At 51.1% G+C, this 17,617-nt stretch overlaps 1 protein-coding gene across 13 annotated transcripts in view; it reads right to left on the minus strand.

The window, feature by feature from the left end:
• Window positions 1–324: 324 nt before the first annotated feature.
• UBE2Q2 (ubiquitin conjugating enzyme E2 Q2) overlaps window positions 325–17,617 on the minus strand; it is a 33,694-nt gene continuing 16,401 nt past the window's right edge. For 3 of the 13 annotated variants that reach the window (XM_059678114.1, XM_059678112.1, XM_059678111.1), the window contains 9 exons: window positions 16,445–16,585; window positions 14,943–15,027; window positions 13,707–13,767; window positions 12,395–12,485; window positions 9,715–9,773; window positions 7,641–7,689; window positions 6,632–6,817; window positions 3,774–3,840; window positions 325–1,841 (listed from right to left, as the gene is read on the minus strand). In XM_059678114.1, the coding sequence (XP_059534097.1) occupies window positions 1,810–1,841; window positions 3,774–3,840; window positions 6,632–6,817; window positions 7,641–7,689; window positions 9,715–9,773; window positions 12,395–12,485; window positions 13,707–13,767; window positions 14,943–15,027; window positions 16,445–16,585 (771 nt within the window). In that variant the 3' untranslated portion in view covers window positions 325–1,809. Of the gene's footprint in view, window positions 1,842–3,773; window positions 3,841–6,596; window positions 6,886–7,640; window positions 7,690–9,714; window positions 9,774–12,394; window positions 12,486–13,706; window positions 13,768–14,942; window positions 15,028–16,444; window positions 16,586–17,617 lie in introns of those variants that run through there. The other 10 variants (XM_059678117.1, XM_059678113.1, XR_009450320.1 and 7 more) reach the window with 9 other exon arrangements.

Consider the following 17,617-nt stretch of genomic DNA (forward strand, 5'->3'; position numbering starts at 1 on the left):
CGAGCCCAGAGGAGCTGCTCCTGCCCTGGGCTTCCTGTTGTGCGAACCTGACCTCGTGTGTGGCCGCCCCGGGGACCCTCGAGGGGGAGCGGACGATTGACAGGGGGTACTGGGGGCAGCCACCAGACGTTTCTATTGAGGAACAAGTGTGGGGGAGCGAAGACTGAGGGAGACCTGGGCGGCCACATCGGCCGGCACACACGGTCCTGGTCTGTCGCTCTCGTCAAACCAACCTGCCCTCCCAGCGTCTCTCCTGCTCCAGACTCCACAGAACTCCGGGCCCCTGAGCAAGGGCACCTCTAATGAGGGTAAAGGACAGCGCTATTTCTTAAATGATTCTTTATTCATAAACTTGATGCAAGTTTACAAAATTTACTGTACATTGCCAAATAAATCTGCAATGAAAAATAAACTCCAAATAAAAACAAAGCATGCCAAATGTGCAGCTGTCAGCCTGTAGCCATCAGGTTATTAAAGAATTCAACAATGTATTCAAGATCCAGCCTTAGGTTTAAGGAACTGTAATGCCTTAAAGAATTCTGCCTTGTCGCCTGTCTGAGCCACTGTATCAGAACTGAGCACAAATGTAGCCACGTGAGCAAACCCAGGACAGCCTCTCCCACGGCCCCCCACGCTGCGGCCCTGCAGCCATGCGGGTCTCTCCCAGGCGGCTTACAAAGTTGAAAACTGACTCTCAGAGCAGGTGCCTAAGAAACACTTTTGAACTTTGTAAGTGATTTGTGCAGAAAATGTGCTTCTGGATTTCATTTTAAAAGTGCTTAATAACTAGACCTTACTTTTAAATCAAACATGGGTATATAAAAATCTACTTCCAATCAAACAGGACTGATTCAGGTAAGGCAAGAGAATGGAGAGGGTACTGATTTAAGTCAGGTTTTATAAAAGAATTAATAGGTGTAGAGTTCCTATTAGTCTTTAAGTAAAAGCCATTGTTATGACTGTAGCAAAAAATTTTAGGTCTCCAAATGAGGGATCTGTGTGTCCTTAGCTGTGCAGCTTTTGCTCAAGGAGTCTGTCTGTGTGCCAATCACTTTATAAGCTTATTAGTTTACAAACGATTGCAACATCCCGTTAATAAAATGGAAATGTAAAATGACTTAGTATTTTAAATAACCTCAAGATCTAGACTGCAGATCTTCGTAAGACATAGTGAACCAGTAACAGCTTCAGCCAGCAAGACTCATGCCCAGTGGAATCACTACGACAGCTGACGTGCTTGCGTGGCCCCACCTTGCAATGCAGTTAAGAGCATGTCTGTGGGAAATGGCCCCAGAGAGGCCATAAAAAGTGTAACGATTCCTGGAGCAGGTTTTCTGTCGTTATTCTGGCAACCGGAAAAGGCTACGGTGATCGAGAAGACCTTAAACTTCCTAAGCCGACGGGAACACCAAATCACCTTTATTGGCTCTGAGGGGACCACACACTGCGTGTCCTCGCAGCGCACGAGCTCAGAGGGAGACGGCACCTACAGCGGCAACTCCAGGGACCGGGTGCTGACTTGCCTGCTTAACAGATTTCATTTTTCAAGAAAAAGAGATGATAAGGAGTGGCCAGTGTGTGTATTTATCAAGAAAAATACAGGAAAGGCCCCCCTGCTGAGTCCAAGATACCTACAATGAGCAAATGAGAGGCTGTAACTTATGCAGGATGTCAGGTGACAGAGTATCCACTAAAGTGTCTATCAGCTAACGTCGTCGGGGCTGCTGTTATGGGCACTCGAAGCTGGTCTGCACGGTGGGAAGGTTTCTTTAAAGCAACGTTGGTCCGAGCCTGGGACAGTCCATCCACTTAGCCGTCTTCCTTCGGAGGGGTGTACCAGCCTGAAACAGGTGGGGGAGACGCTTTAGTTCTGAAACGGACATGTTATTAAGGTTGGCTACGTCCTCGACTCGTCCTTTTCATGGTTAAACCTATTGCAAAGTTAAACTCAACACGGGCTGGTAACAGCACTTCCACATTTACATACAGACACTCGATTGCCAGAGGGTCCCTGCCCGCCGATGCGTGCCTGAGCCCACAGTGGGCAGAGCGCACTCAGCCGGGAGCAGGCGAGCAGCACCGGGCGACTCGCAGTCCCTGCCCGGCGGGAGCTGTGGCTCGAGGCCGCTGTCCGGCATCTCGAGACCATCACACCACGTGCACCGCTGCCCCGGAAAGATCCGGATTCAAATCCAAAATATGGTTCCTCTGAATCGTGTCACTGCCACACCCTCATGAAGTCAAAACTCCTGAGTCCACCCAGTGCCAGCTGGAGACCGTCTGTATACAGTCATTTTCTGTGAATAAACTACATGAGCTTTCAACATCCGACCTCCAATTACTGGCTTTTGCTGAATAAGTGTGGAATACTGGACTAAAGCGAGGTTTCGTATTCCACTCAGACTCCGTGGTTAACAGTAACCCTCCCTGAGAACACTCTCCCCCAACCAAGTCCTGGCACCAGAGCCAGAGCCAGAGCACGGGCTGTGACCAGAGGTGGAGAAGCTGCGACCAGCAGCCAGGAAGCCGTGGGCAGGGACCCAGCGACGGGACCGAGACCCCCCGCAGGAGCCAGACGGAGGCGCCTCCTGGTCCTGCCCTCACAGCCCACACCCCTGACTCAGGGCTGGAGAGGACGGTCAGGGAGCCCAGGCTTGCCAAGCTTGAGCCTTTCCCGCTTCCGAACCTGAACACGGTTTGGGTACAGGAAACCTCGCTTCATGCCTCACAGGTTTGCTTCTCTACACCCCCGAGGGCGACCCCCCACCAGAGGGAGCACCAGGCCGCTGTCCTGTGGGCTCCCCTCGGCCTGGTCTGCGCCCAGACCCAGTACTTCCGCGCAGCCCGTGCTAGCCTCTCAGAATCAAACCGTCACCGCAAGTGACAAGTTCCCGTTGTCACTAAAATGACAGTGAGCACCAAACACAGCTCCCAGGCCACAAGCTGGCACAGGTCCAGCAAAGCAGAGAGGAGTTATTGTCAATTCTCCTAAAGGAAGACGACTTGGCGTTTCTTTTCCTTACGTCCTCTGCACACAGAGCACACCTGTCCATCAGCACGACTGCGACGCTCTCTCCCCAGCACTGAGCTACGAAGGCCGCGCGCACACACTGCCCTTCTTTCCTCTCAAGTTTGGACGACAGACCTCGTGCCAATTTGAGCCGAGGAGACTGAGGCAGAGGGCACAGGACTGTTCAAGGCCAGAGCCAGCGAGTGACAGAAATGGCACGGAAAACAGGTCTGATTCCAAGTCAGCTCTATTCCCTCAGTTAGAGACAAGACGCAAACATGCGCGGAGAATACAGCAAGTTTAGGTGAGGCCAGTGAAGCTTATGAAATGTCCTCGATAATAGAATTAGCGTGAGTGACCAGCGGGCAGGGTCGGCGAGGAGCAGCCACCACAGGGAGGGGCGGGCCAGGCCCGGCTGATTCATCGCCGCTAAAGGGCCTGCGCTGGCCCCGGCCCCGCCACAGGTAGACACTGAGCTCCTGCCCTAACACCACACATGTCAGAGGAACCAGAGGACCCTTCTGCTCAGGAATCTACCCAGGAATCTACTCAGGGATCCTGACTCTGACTCAGAGGCTCTCAGGCCAAGTACTGTAACCACGACTTCGAAGGAAGCACAGGGTGTGGGTCCCCAAGTGGAGTTTTCTCAGGGGTGACTGTACTGGACAAGATACTAAAGCAAAACCAACAATAAAACAGGATAAATATCAGCAGTACATGATGCAAAACAAATGGCAATAAATACATATGGAACTGAACATACCGTTTTTCTCGTGTATCTGTACAATGGAATTATAAGACTGCTGGGCTCTTGCTAGATTATATTGATTCTGAAAGAGAAATATACATTTTAAATCAAAACTTGCGGATGAAAGTCATGGCAAATAATTTAAGGATGTGTCACACTGTGCTTAAAAGAACACGGGAACCCATTATATTTCCATTTCAAAACAGTTTTTAACTGAAGACGCTCCTTGCTCAAGTTCATGATTCCTTAACATTCGAGAAGAATAACAAATCCAGTTGTGGTCCAACAGGAATGGACACGCCTCGCAGTTCACGCGTAAGTCCCGCCGCTGCACAGCACACACCCATGGTGCTCATGTGCCCGCCACACGGTGAAGCGAGTTCACGCGTAAGTCCCGCCGCTGCACAGCACACACCCCGTGGTGCTCCTGTGCCCGCCACACGGTGAAGCGAGTTCAGGCGGCTGCGGACCCAAGGGGAACCCAAATTCTTTTCCTCCTAAACCGTATCCAAAACAAATGCTCAACTGTTACCTTCAGACAAGGAAACACTGGGCTTTAAGGACCACACACGTAAGTGACATCCGGACTTTAAAGTCTAAAGAAGGCCCGTGAGTGGCACCAAACAAAATAACGTGTAAAAACGTGAGACTCTCCTTCCTGCCAATCCATTTGGGGTGGGGGTGGGGTGAGGTGGGGGTGGGGGGTGCGGGGGGAGACAGGGAGGAAGCGGGGTGGGGAGAGTTCAGGTCTACGTACTTTTAAATTTTCGTGTGACTTTTTAAAAACCATGATTTAGAGTGTGTCTAATTCCCAGATTTACGTAGATGGGTGTTTGTCTTTTCATTAATGTCTCCTAACCTTAGTTGCAGCATATTTAACATATATGATCTGTACGGCACCAGTTAGCTTTAAAAATATTCTTACTTGGTTTATGAATTCATTTACAAGTATTTATAGTAAATATAGTCTCCCTCCCATCTCTAGCCAGCCCACCCCAATATTTCAACACCTGTCAGCACTTTCCTTAACACTCTATATACTCTCTATATACTATATTCTCTACATACCATAGCCCCCCCCCTCACACACACACACACACACACACACACACACACACACACGACAGCATATTTTTAAACACCATTTAGCACCTTACTTTTTGGATAGCAGCATTTTTAAAGTGAACAGACTATTCCCTGCTGACTTTAGAATCCTGGAAGGTAAAACTTATATCATGAAGTTTCCATATTCTTAACTGACAAACGTTTCTCAAGAAAAAAAATGGAAGAGTAATGTTTCATCATAACAATTCATTTAAAAAATTTACCTGCCAAGAAAGACTTTAATATGCAAACATTTCTTAGCTGCCTGATAGCATTCTATGCAAAATGGTTTTATTTATTTGCTAACAAAACTATAAATCATGGAAATGTAAAAGTGTAAAGCAATTACATTGACACTGACTGATTCCAGGACCATAGCACTAAACAAAGACAGAATACTGGATGTGTAGGGTTGTGAGCTGGGAGAGGCTTAAACCATCCAGACAGTTGTATTTCAGATTAAAATACAGAAGCCCAGAGCTGAGCTTCCATGGCGGGTTACTGGTGAGATGTTCTTTCAGTCGCTCAGACAGATCCCTGCTCTACGCCCTCTGTGTTTCTCTGTAAGGAAATCCCGACAGTATTTCCAGACACTCAGCTTACAGAGGACGCTTTAGGTTTTTGCATGTGTCCTACTTTAGACACTATACAGTGAGCATCAATCTTGTCATTAGAAAAATAAAATTTTGGTATTATATACTTATTCTGTTGGCACATTTAAAGCATCTGAAATATAAACACTGTTAAAAAAAAACTAGCTAAAAGTAGTTAAGCAACTCATTGGTGTTCAATAAATAACTTCTAGGTTTTATACAAAATGGTATTTTGTTCCAGTGTAAAGAAATAGCTGATAAAAGAGCTAAAAGTAAAAATGAGTTATTTTATAATATTATCCCAAATAAATGGGTTTTTAAAAATAGCCTTTGCAATTTGTTGCTTCCCCTGAGTCAGGGTTCCAGTGGACGCGTGATGGGCCTGTGCTACGGTTATAAACACACGCTCAGGTTTAATGCTGTCGGCGCTGAACACAGTTCACACAGACCTTCGGGAACAGCTGAGTGTTTAACAAACGTCAGGCCAGGCTGATTTCCATCACACAGGTATTTCCCCACACACACTGACTCCAGAGTCCATCCTTGGCCCGCGCCTGCGTTTACAGGCAACAAAACCGGCCATGGAAAGATGATTCTGATAGTCAGTGACAAAGAACAGAATTCTGGTTAAAAGCAGCGACTGACGGCCGACTGTCTGGCTCCCGTCCTGGCTCCGCCCCCATCACCTGAGATGAGGTACCTGCCTCTGGGCACGCCAAGCTCCTCACCCACACGATGCGGACAAGAGAGTGAACCTGCTCGTCGGTTATGAGGATTGAAAGGGTCAACACACATAAAACGTCTAGATCCGAGCTTAGCACGTAAATACTCCCTGGGAATTAACTATTATAACAGGATCTCGCTTTGGGGAGACTTCAAAGTGCATATAACAAAGTAGATATAACAAAGTGCCAATAACAAAATAAAGCCAGGCATGTTTATCTAAAAATGACAAAGAAAAGGAACAGGAGACGCCGCGCAAGACGGGGAAGCGGTGGACACCGTCTTCTCTAAAAATGAATAAAGATATATTTTAAAAGAAAGAAAGTTGAACCATTTCTAAAAATCTCACACACACACGAAAAAAAAACCTGTTTTACATGCCCAACATGAGCAAATTATAACCTTAAATATAACTCACTTCCTGTCTGTATGTGACGTCACTGAGAAAAGTACCTTATTTGCTCCGAACTGCACCCTGGCTTTGCCTTTGACGAGGGTGGCGTTGATCTGCATGATGACGGACTCGATGGAGTAGGCGCTGCTCCAGCCCTGCAGGAGGAAAGCTGCTCTGAACGCGTGGGAAAGCCGACGGCAGCCGGCAACACTCAGCAACCGCAGATGAGCACTGAGATGTTTGTGCTTATGAAGCAAAAGAAAAGCTCAGCCCTGGCCCGTGTGGCTCAGTGGATAGAGCGCCGGCCTGCGGACTGAAGGGTCCCAGGTTCGATTCCTAATCAGGGCACAGGCCCAGGTTACGGGCTCAATCCTCAGTGCGGGGCGTGCAGGAGGCAGCCGATCCATGATTCTCTCTCATCATGGATGTTTCTCTCTCTCTCTCTCCCTCTCCCTTCTTCTCTAAAAATCAATAAAAACATATTTTTAAAAAAAGAAAGAAAAGTTGAACCATTTCTAAAATCTCACACACACGAAAAAAAACCTGTTTTAAATGCCCAACATGAGCAAATTGTAACCTTAAATATAACTCACTTCCTGTCCTAGCACAGATAAGACAACCCAGTGCAAGGTCATTTTACTGGTTTATGTTCCACAGCTTTTCACTATTAAAAGTGGCTGCTATTCAAAGAAAGAACTTCAAAACCTTAAAGGAGAGCCTTTCCACTCAGTCTAATTTACATAATTGAACCCGTGTGGAGGGTGAAGACACGAGCACTTTAAGAAAAGAGCCGCACTGGCCAGTGGCTCAGGGCTAGAGCCTCGGTCCTCACACTGGAGGGTTTCGGGTTCAATTCCTGGTCAAGGACACAGGCCTGGGCTGCAGGCTCCATCCCCGGCCCAGGTCAGGGTGTGTGCAGGAGGCAACCAATCAACATGTCTGTCTGTCTGTCTCTCCCTCCCTTCCTCCCTCCCTCCCTCCTCCCCACACTCCCTTCCACTCTCTAAAAATCAATGGAAAAAATATCCTCGGGTGAAGATTAACAAAAAAGAAAAGAAAAACAGTCACCTGTTTTGTGAGAAGCTCCATACACAGCGCGCCGCCCCCCAACACGTACCTTCAAAGAAAAGAGGAGTCACACACCATTCTCCAGGTTCCCGCCCTCCTAGGTGTGACGTGCGTCACTGAGAAAGCACGCCACATGTGAGGACTAGGAGACGGGTGGGAGCAAACTCAGCCGCCGGGCGCCAGGACGGTGGGGGACGCACACTCCCAGCGCCAGCCCGCGGCAGCCCCACTTAGAGTCAGAGCGGATCTGGGTAACAGGACCCCACAGACGCCTCAGCAACCAGAAAGCAGGACTCAGGCCTCCGTACCCAGGGGCGGGGCGGGAGGGGACAGAGACCCCCCTTCTAGGAGGCATCGTGGGCAATTTCGGCTCTCCCCCGAGCACACGTCACGCTCCACCGTATCTGTGACCCTGAGCACCTGCGGTCACGGTCTAACCGTCTCCCTCCATCGTGCTGAGGGTCGAATGGTGCTGCTCTGTGCCCCCTGCTCCCCCCCTGGCTCTGAACTGCTCTCTGAGCAGATGACCCTGGGGCGGCCCAGGCTCCGCAGGAATGACCTTCAGATCAAGACCCTGCACCGGCCCCGCCTTCCGCCAAGATCAAATGCAGATCGAGATTCTTCTGCCTTTCGACGCTTCCTCAAACAAAAGAACGTCATTCCTCCTTTAATGCTATTTTAAACTCAAAAATACGTGAACTGTCATGCCTGCAAATAAAATCACGGGAATGATCTCGGACAAGAAAAACTGTAGGAATCTTGGAAACCAGTAAGTAGGACCCTGAGCAGGTCTGTGTGAGGACTGGGTCCACGCGACTGCTTCGTCCTCCGGGCCCAGCCTTTCCGTCCCCGCGGCTCCTTCTCCTGCGCCTCTGCCCAGCGCCAGGCCGTCCTCCCCGGTAAACTCGCCGTCCTCCCCGGTAAGCTTGGCCGAGACCATCCGGCCTGGGCTTGTGATTCCAGCCAACCAAAAGCGTCCCAGGCTGAATAAACCAAATGACTTTACAAAGTGAGGAACCTGACAATATTCATTTGAAGAACAGGACAATAGCCCCATTGTGGAAAACAGAATCAGTAAAGAGAAACTATGTCAAAGATCTTAAAACTGAAAATGGCATCACAGTCAGCTCTTTGTTCAAAAAGCTACATCATGGCTGCTGTGCGCTGTGCAGCGAGGCCCATGGAGTCGGTGGTTGTGTCTGCTGAGACCTGAGGGACAGCTGGGTTCCTTACTGTCTGTCTCCACAACCAGGTGGTAAACTGTTTACGATCATAAGTTCTTAACATTCTTGGCATTTCTCACAACAAAAATGTGAAAAATCTCTGCTGGTCAAGTTCGTATCAACTTTCAAAACGATCTGATAAAAATATTTTTGTACATTTATCCTAAACGTACAGAATTTTTCCAAATCTTTTCCTTAGTCGTTTATAGCTGCCCTTATTTTTTAATCTCAATGGAATGAGATCGACCATAGATGTGATCGAAGTAAGGACTGCGTACTTTTAGACTTTAATCATCAATGGATCCTCTCACAGGGGGAACTGGTCGGCTAGTTCAGAATTCTCCAAGCAGTTCAGCCGCTCCGACTCGGAGGGTCTGCAGGGCACCTCAGCCCTAACCCCGCACACACTCACCCCCTCCCAGACTGGATGAAGGCGCCTGACAACTACCACCGGCTCTCCAGCCGTAACCACCCCCCGAAGGCATCCGACGGCCGCCCCACGGGCCCGAGAGGCCTGCCCTCCTTCCTGCGGCCACAGGCACGGGGACTCACTCTCTAATCTCACTTTCTCTGGACACTCCATCACGATTCATATTTTAAAAACACCTGGTTTTTAATGGTGAAATGGTTACAAACAGGGGCCATTAAAGGCTCTACCCGTGCCCCACACAGTGGTTGGTACCAGTGGTTCCCAAACTGTGGTCCCCAGACGAGCAGCGGGAGCTGCGCCTGAGCCGGCTGAGAATGCCGCTTCTCAGGCCCCCGGCCCCGCGCCTCCAGAAGCCCCGGGCGAGCTGGCGTCCGGCCGCGGAAGCGCCAGTGCCCACGTCACAGAAAGGCCAGACACTTACCCTCCGGAGAGAACCGGCAACACCACGCGGACAAACGGAGGGTCAAACGGGAAGTTATCCTGAAAGCAAATGAGCCAGTTAACGGATGTGCAGACCCTCCATCCACATTGCTTAGAAGATTTCAGTCCAGAGACACCTGTTACCTGATGGCGAGTGAGGGTCCTGACATTGGAAATAGCACCAAACAGAGAACGGAATAAAAGCCAAACAATCCACACGAGGCTGAGATCACTCCCGACAGAGCCGTGTGCTGGGACAGGTGTGACTGTGAACTGCGCCTCCCACAGAACCGGGTAAAGGAGCAGTCCGGTAAGAGGACCGGTCGTTTGGATCAAGCCTCTGACTGGGAACTCGAGAAGGCGGACAAGATGGAAATCACTGCGTACTCAGGCCACGAAGACAAAGGGCCCCAGAGAGCAGGGCCTTTCCACCGCACAGAGGCGGCCGGAGGGGAAGACGCTGCAGGCCCGACTGACATCCCTGGGCCCGGAGGGGAAGCCGGCGCTCAGGGTTCCCGTGAGGCCTTCCCTGGCCCCGCACGGAGCTGGGACCCGCGGAGCTGGGACCCGGAAGGACAAACTGCCGAGCTCCCTGCTGACAAGGAGGGCGCCTCCGCTCTGGTCGTCTCAGCCCGAAACGCCTGCAGGGCCTGGGCTGCTGGAGGCCTCGCTGGAGAAGAGCCGCGCCAGGGCTCCAGCCAGCTGCCCAGCCTGCCGAACGTAAGGTGGTCGCTGCAGATGAGTTACACGAGGCCCAGAGGCGACGAGATTAGAGAGCGAGAAGCAAACAACAGACGCCAGGACTCAGTATTTTTCAGACACAGATTTTAAAGTAACGACGCTGCATATATGGAAGCAAGGCAAAGACAAGCCCTGGCGGAGAACTGCAACAGAAAGACAAACTACACAGAAACACCGAACCTTGGAAATGCAGCAACTTAAACCAATCACTTCGCGGATGAGTTCAGCCACAGTGAAGATTTATGGAAGAAAAAGTCAGTTACTGGGAAAGAGATTTAAAAATATCCACCATGAAGCCAAGAGAGATAAGGCAGAAAACGGGACACAGGGTCATGGACCATCTGCAGAGCGTCCCAGGAGAGAGGAGGGGGGACAGAGCAGCGTCTGAAGAGATAACGTCTGAAAACTTACAAAACGAGAAAGGGCTCCGCAAGATGTGAGCACTCCCCGTCCTTGGAGAGGGCACCCCCGGAGCTGGGAGGAAGGAGCTTCCGACTGGAACCCTAAGCGTGACAACGCTCCCCAAATGCAGTCCAAGTGCAGATGTCTCCTCCCGATGCCCCGGGAAGGGACAGCAAAGGCCGGTCCTCGGGGAGGAGACGGGAACCTGGAGAACGAGGCCACGAGAAGCCAACGTGCACGGACCCCAGTGAGCGCCACGGCTGCAAGCACGACCTGCAGCTCTCGGTCAGACCACGCAGACACAGCCACGCTCCGGGGCCGGGCAAGGAAAGGGGACCTGAACCGACAACTGCCTGTTCGCCTCCGACGAGCTAAGGACACGCATGGTCACTGCCAGGCAGTGAAGGAGCGAACGGGAGTGGGAACGGGAATAAACATAAAAAAAACAAGAATAAGAAACAGAGCCCGAGCGAGGACAAACAGAAAGCACCTCCGAGATGGGGGATCCGAGCCCAGAGATCAGAACATGACACGCTGACCAGCCGCTCCAATCAGACAACCAGGCCAGCCCTGGTAGAACCAGAGTCGGTGAGGAGACACCCAGCCGAGCCCGGAGACAGCGATACGCGCTCCCCCAGGGGCTGCAGCAAAGGTGGCAGCTGAGGGGAAACAGCAATGACCCCTAAGAACAAGGTCAGGGAGGCCAAGAGAAACACCTCCACGCTGTGCAGTCCTGTGACCAAATAGAAGGGGACAGGAAACCACCAACACCTCCTGGAGAACCGACCGGAGGGAAGGGAGCTACTCCCAAGCATTCGTCTCACCCAGCGGTTCCCAAACAGAAACACCGTGTCACTGAGAGAACACAGCAGCACAATTCCAGGCACTCCCTCCACCCCCACCTCCGCCGGCCTTACGTAGGTTCGGGAGGAGCTATAAACTATGGAAACTCGGTCCCCACGGAGGGAAGAGAAGGGCACCGTTCTCACACGCGCACCGAGCATCTGATGTTCACCCGAACACACCTGAAGACGACTGCTGCACGAACGTTTCCTCTCAACGTGAAAAGCAGGTCAGGCATCCCTCCTCAAAAACACGTGCCATTTATTTTTAAACAAAAGATTTAAAACCACCACTGTCATCTCCAAGACTATTTCACCCCGAGGACCAATTTCCACCCCCCTGGAGGGTGAGAATGCCTCCATGAGGTTGCATGGCCGAAACAACACGGGTCTTACCTATTTCGAGCGCCATAGGAATGACCTGTGCATGGGGGGCGCCTTTTGCTCCACATTCTGTTTAAGAGCCACCATCTGTGGGACGTCGCTCTGCTCGCTCACGGAAACCTTCCCGTGGGGGCCCCGTGCCCAGGGCCGCCCAACAGGCCCCCACGCACCGAGCACGCGTCTGGGCAGGGCACACGCCCGGGATCCCCGAACGCAGGCACCGCTCCCAGAAATCCCAACTGTTTTCCAGAGCAACTGTACAAACACGCATTCCCACGAGCAGCGCATGGAGTGCGGCCACGATTTTCTTACCTTAAAAGAGAAGTTAAGCAAAATATATTCTATGCCTTCTTTTTCTTTTAAGATCTGAAGATCACTGTGCAAAGGACTATCAGGATCGACCCTAAGAATTAAAAAAAAAAACCAAAACAGTCAGATTCTGTACTCACCAGCAGCCCGAGGGCAAGTCTAAGCAGACGAGGGCGACAGCTGTTCTGTGGAAAAACACACCCTACAACCCCAACTCCTGGGGAGTAAAGTTCAAAAAGAGGCCACAGCCCGGCCGGAGTGCTCGGTGGCTGAGCGTCGACCGATGAACCAGGAGGTCACAGTTGCATTCCGGGTCGGGGCACAGGCCCAGGTTGCGGGGAAATTCCCACTGGGGGGCGTGCAGGAGGCAGCCAATCGATGATTCTCTCATCATTGATGTTTCTCTCTCTCTCTGTCCCTCTCCCTTCCTCTCTGAAATCAATAAACATATATTTAAAGGGAAAAAAGAGAGAGAGAGAGAGAGCACGGGATTCTAGCCCTGGGTGGTGGTGTTCAGTGTAGAGCGTCGGCCGAGCACTGAAGGTCCCGGTTCCATTCCCAGTCACAGGCACGCAGCTGGTTGCAGGTTTGATCCCTGGTCGAGGCTCATAAGGGAGGCACCAATCCATGTGTTTCTCTCATGTGAATGTCTCTCTCTCTCTCTCTCTCTCTCTCTCTCTTCCCCTCTCCCTCCCTCCTTTCCACTCTCTCGAAAAATTAGTGGAAACAGTATCTCAGGTGAGGATTAAAACAACAAAAAACGTACCACAATATTCTCAATCTATTCTCCTTTGGTGACTCAGAGTTAGCAGTCGTTCCAGAGGAGAGGACCATGTCATGTACATAATTTTCTCAAGGACTCAAAACAAATGCAATCTCCTTTCCTAAAACCGCACCATTAGACACGGGGTCATGGAGATCCATCACCATGGACGAGACCAGAAAAAATGAAACCACCGACAAAATCTAAACCTGTGTGATGACGGCCTATATATTCAGGTCTTACACAAACCCCTTCCTTCAAAGACAAGCTGCTACCACAGCCAACCTCGCCGGTTAGTCAGTCCACTTGTGTCCACCCACCTCCAGGAGCCGCTATCCCACAGCCGCCCCCTCCTCTCCTCCTTCCTTCCCTCCTCACCTGACTTGTCACTAAGCCCAAGAAGCAGCTCATCTTAACACCCTAGAACGACTGCAGGAACAGGTCTAAAGCGCCAGTAGAAGCCGTTCTAATGGTTTCAAATGGAGGAGGGAAATCTCCATGCGGCAGCTGCCCTTAAGCCAATACCGGAGGCCGGCAGGAAAAGTCACTTACTTCTGAAGCTTCACATGCCAGTCGTACAAACTGTCATTTATGAGTTCCACTGAGTAAAACCCTGCAAAGACACAGTGTGTTAGGTACTCCTCATTTGATCGTGTAACCATGACTCCAGTGCAGTGGTCGGCAAACTGCCGCTCGCGAGCCACATGCGGCTCTTTGGCCCCTTGAGTGTGGCCACGAGGTTTCAATCGCACTGTACGTGTGCGCCCGCACGTGGTATTTGTGGAAGAGCCACACTCAAGGGGCCGCAGTTTGCCGACCACTGCTCTAGTGTAAGTATAGACCCTGAACAGCCCCCGAAGCTAGAAATGGTGCCACTGGAAGAGGAACAAAGCTACATGGTAACTTCTGCCACCAGAGCTGAGCACCTCACGCCCTTCCCAGATCGTTAGAGCCGCTAACGAAGAGGCTTCTCTAACGAGCTGAGAAACTATGTACCATCAACTGCGAGTGGGAGAAGAAGCCCTGTAAAATCCCACGCACACGCAAACGTTTCTATAAAAATGGGGACCCCCCCCCATATATAGTTTCATCTCCTTTCATCAACTTTCTGGAGCATCTTTCCAACTTGGTATATGGAAACCTACTGTCAATTTTCATACTGTTTCCGCAGTAACTTATTTTATGGACGCAGCATAATCTAACCAATGCCACCCTTTATCTGATTAGCTTTTATTTTTTGCTACTACAAACTGTGCTGTAGGAACAAGTTACTTAACATTTAAAGACAAGCCATTATTCAGATATTTAACTGTATGCTAACAGGTTTCTACAGATGAACTTCTAGACATGCTGCTCAGAACAGTGTGCGATTTAAAGCTCATGGATCAGCCCTGGCCGGTAGCTCAGTTGCTGAAGGCAGCCCGATGTGCTAAGGCTGTGGGTTCGAGCCCCAGTCAGGGCACATGAACGCATCAGTAAGCGTCACAACAAGTTGATGTTTGCGTCTCTCTCTCAATAAATAACCCTGATGAATTGTTTACTTCTGGAATTTTCCATGTAATATTTTCAGACCCCCATTGACTGTGGGTAACTGAAACCCTGGATAAGGGTGGGGGGTACTGTAGTCTCGCCCCCATCTCACCCACATCTTTGGATAACTTGGTCACATTTACGTCTCACACCCCTCACAGGAAATCAGTACATAGTTCTGGTTCTGTCCGGTTACGAGAAGCAAACTTGACTCTCGGACCCTGAACCGGCGCGGGCAGCCCGGAGGCGCGTGCTCACCTGCCTTGTAGCTCTGCGAGCGGTAGATGTCCCTGAGCTCCTTCATGAGCCTGTCTGAGGCCTGCACCGACCCGGACACCGCGCCCTGGAACACAGAGACGCTGACCAGGACCTTCCGGTCCCACAGCTGAAGACCCCGGTGTCTGAGCCGACACGAACGTTTCCAACGGCATTTAAAAGGGATCCCCACTGAACATGTTAAGCAGCCAAGAAAGTTAATTAAATTAAATCAAAGATCATGAAGCTTCAACAGGACATAAGCCTGGGGACAAGCCTGGCTCACTCACTATTCTCATCTGCAAGAAGTCCCCCTGCATGTCCAGATGCCATGGCCCTGGCAGGAACCTAGAGCTCAGCATCTGTCCATTCCAAATCCCACCCATTTTCCATTTCATGTCTTTTAAGAATTTATTTTGTAAAGCAGTTTTACATTCACAGCAAAATTAAGAGGGAGACACAGATTTCCCACAAGCACAGTCTCCCTCATCACCAGCTGCCCTCACCCCAGGGTACATGTCCTGCGACTGATGAGCCTACAGTAAGGGATTACCCACAGCCCACGCGACCTCCCTCCGCCCACGCGACCTCCCACCACCCACATGACCTCCCACAGCCCACTCGACCTCCCACCGCCCATGCGACCTCCCACCGCCCACGCGACCTCCCACCGCCCACGTGACCTTCCACAGCCCACGAGACCTCCAGGCCATCGGTGTGGCACGCTCTATGCCTTAAACACATGTATGATGACACACATCCCTCGTTAGGGCATAGCATGGCTACATCTCACTGCTCTAAAAAAGATTTGCCGATTGAACTGACATCGTAGGTACGGCTGAAGGAGGGAGAGCGATCCACCCGTTTACACCAGCTGGCATCTCCTGGCATGTTAATCCACCTCACCATGTCCGAGACACTGCCCCAGACAGCACAAGGGCCCTCAGGTTCATGGGGCTAAGAAGTAGCTCGAATTCAAGGCAGTAGGGAGGAGGCGTTCAAACAGAAACCTGACGCTCACTTGTTGTTTTCCTGCTCTGCCTGGGCCTTTTATGGACAGGACTCTCATTTCTTACTCAGAGCAATCCCCCAGAAGGTCCATAGCGCCCACATGAACTGTAGAGTCGAGGAAACGGAGGCCATGAGGTGTGCCTGCCACCAGAGTGTTCATGTCACACCATCAGAGACGTGACAGCAAAGAGAACATTACGTTTGGTCCAGCCAGGGCAGCGCTTCCTGGAGGGCTGAGCTGCAATGTTAGGAGACGGGATTAAAACACAGACCCCGTAAGAAGAGGGCAGGGGGAAAGGCAGATGACAGGGTGAGAGTGGCTATCAACAGCTGGGAAACATCAATCAACCAATAACAACACTATGGCAACAAAACCCGTGCCTGAGCCACAAGGCGGCTGGAGAGGGCAGCTGGGGCGGCGCCTGAATGAACGCTATCACCTACGACGACGTTACTTAGCCGCGTAAGCCCAGGTTCTAGGGTTTTACACATACATTTAGATGGTCTTGCCTTTGAGTCTTCCTGATTTTCTCTAATATCGCCAGGTTTTCCTTTTCGATTCCTTCATCTTCTGACTTCTTCCCGCTGATAGGCTCCTCCTCCTTCATCTCGTAGTGGTCCAGGTCTTCTATGTCCTACAGACGTTAGAGACGTATGAGTGTGTTCAAACTTACGCCGAAGTCTCACTATTCCTGACTCGAGAGGGAGCAGAAGAGAGAGAATCCATGTATTCTACGGGAAGGGGCATACAAGCCTTCACATTCCATTAAAAGGTTCCCTGTCCATAGCTTGCATTTTGTTATAAAACTAGAATCTGAGTAAGCATACTTAATAGCTATTATCAAATAAGCCACCTTTCCACCTCCTATGAAGGGAGAGATATGAATAGCTTAGCATCCAGGCCCCAAGAATCCTGTGTTCGTACTTTGTTCTGGTAGCTCGACTACCTCCATTCTCCAAGCAGACTCCTGCACTGTGACCTACACCAGGTGAGTGACCACGCCCATCCTTGGCCCGACCGAGTCCCTTCTCATGCAGCCCTGTCCGTGCGCAGGCCTCACCGAGCCCCTCCTGGGCTGGCCCTGCCCTGAGCTCCTCCGAACACCGGTCGTCAACTCCCACAAGTGCCCTGAGCTGAGTCTCCTCCACCTTCAGCCTCGGCCACAGTCCCATCCACATGTCTTCTCCACTTGAGTGCTAACAGCACAGAACAAACTCACCATCAGCACCTTGTTAAGCAACAACCCAGCCCACTGCTCTCCATGTGAAGCCTTCCTATCAACAACTGCACCAAATAGAAACAGTCTGACTCAGAGTCAAGGCTTTTGGCCACCTGCCCTTTCTAGCCAATCACCTGGCTTTTTCCTGACTCCATGCATCAGTCCGTCTTTCTCCCCCAAAGGACAGCATCCAGCGCCCCCACACACGCCCAGGCCCAGGGCCGTTGGGGCCTTTAAACACCTTCTCTCAATCGCCTGGAGACCTTCTCCTCCTCCCTAACCTGACCCTCCACGGCCGGTTCCCCCCTTTCCAGTTCCCGAGATGTGCTGTCCCTTCTTGATGTCGCCTTGTGAGGGGAAAAGGGAGGCACACAAGCTCTTTGAGGACACTGTCTGCCTCACCGCACAGGACCCAGGGGGTTACTGTTCCACCCAAGTTAACCTGCA

This window comes from Myotis daubentonii, chromosome 21 (assembly GCF_963259705.1).
Source record: "Myotis daubentonii chromosome 21, mMyoDau2.1, whole genome shotgun sequence".
Classification (NCBI taxonomy): domain Eukaryota; kingdom Metazoa; phylum Chordata; class Mammalia; order Chiroptera; family Vespertilionidae; genus Myotis; species Myotis daubentonii.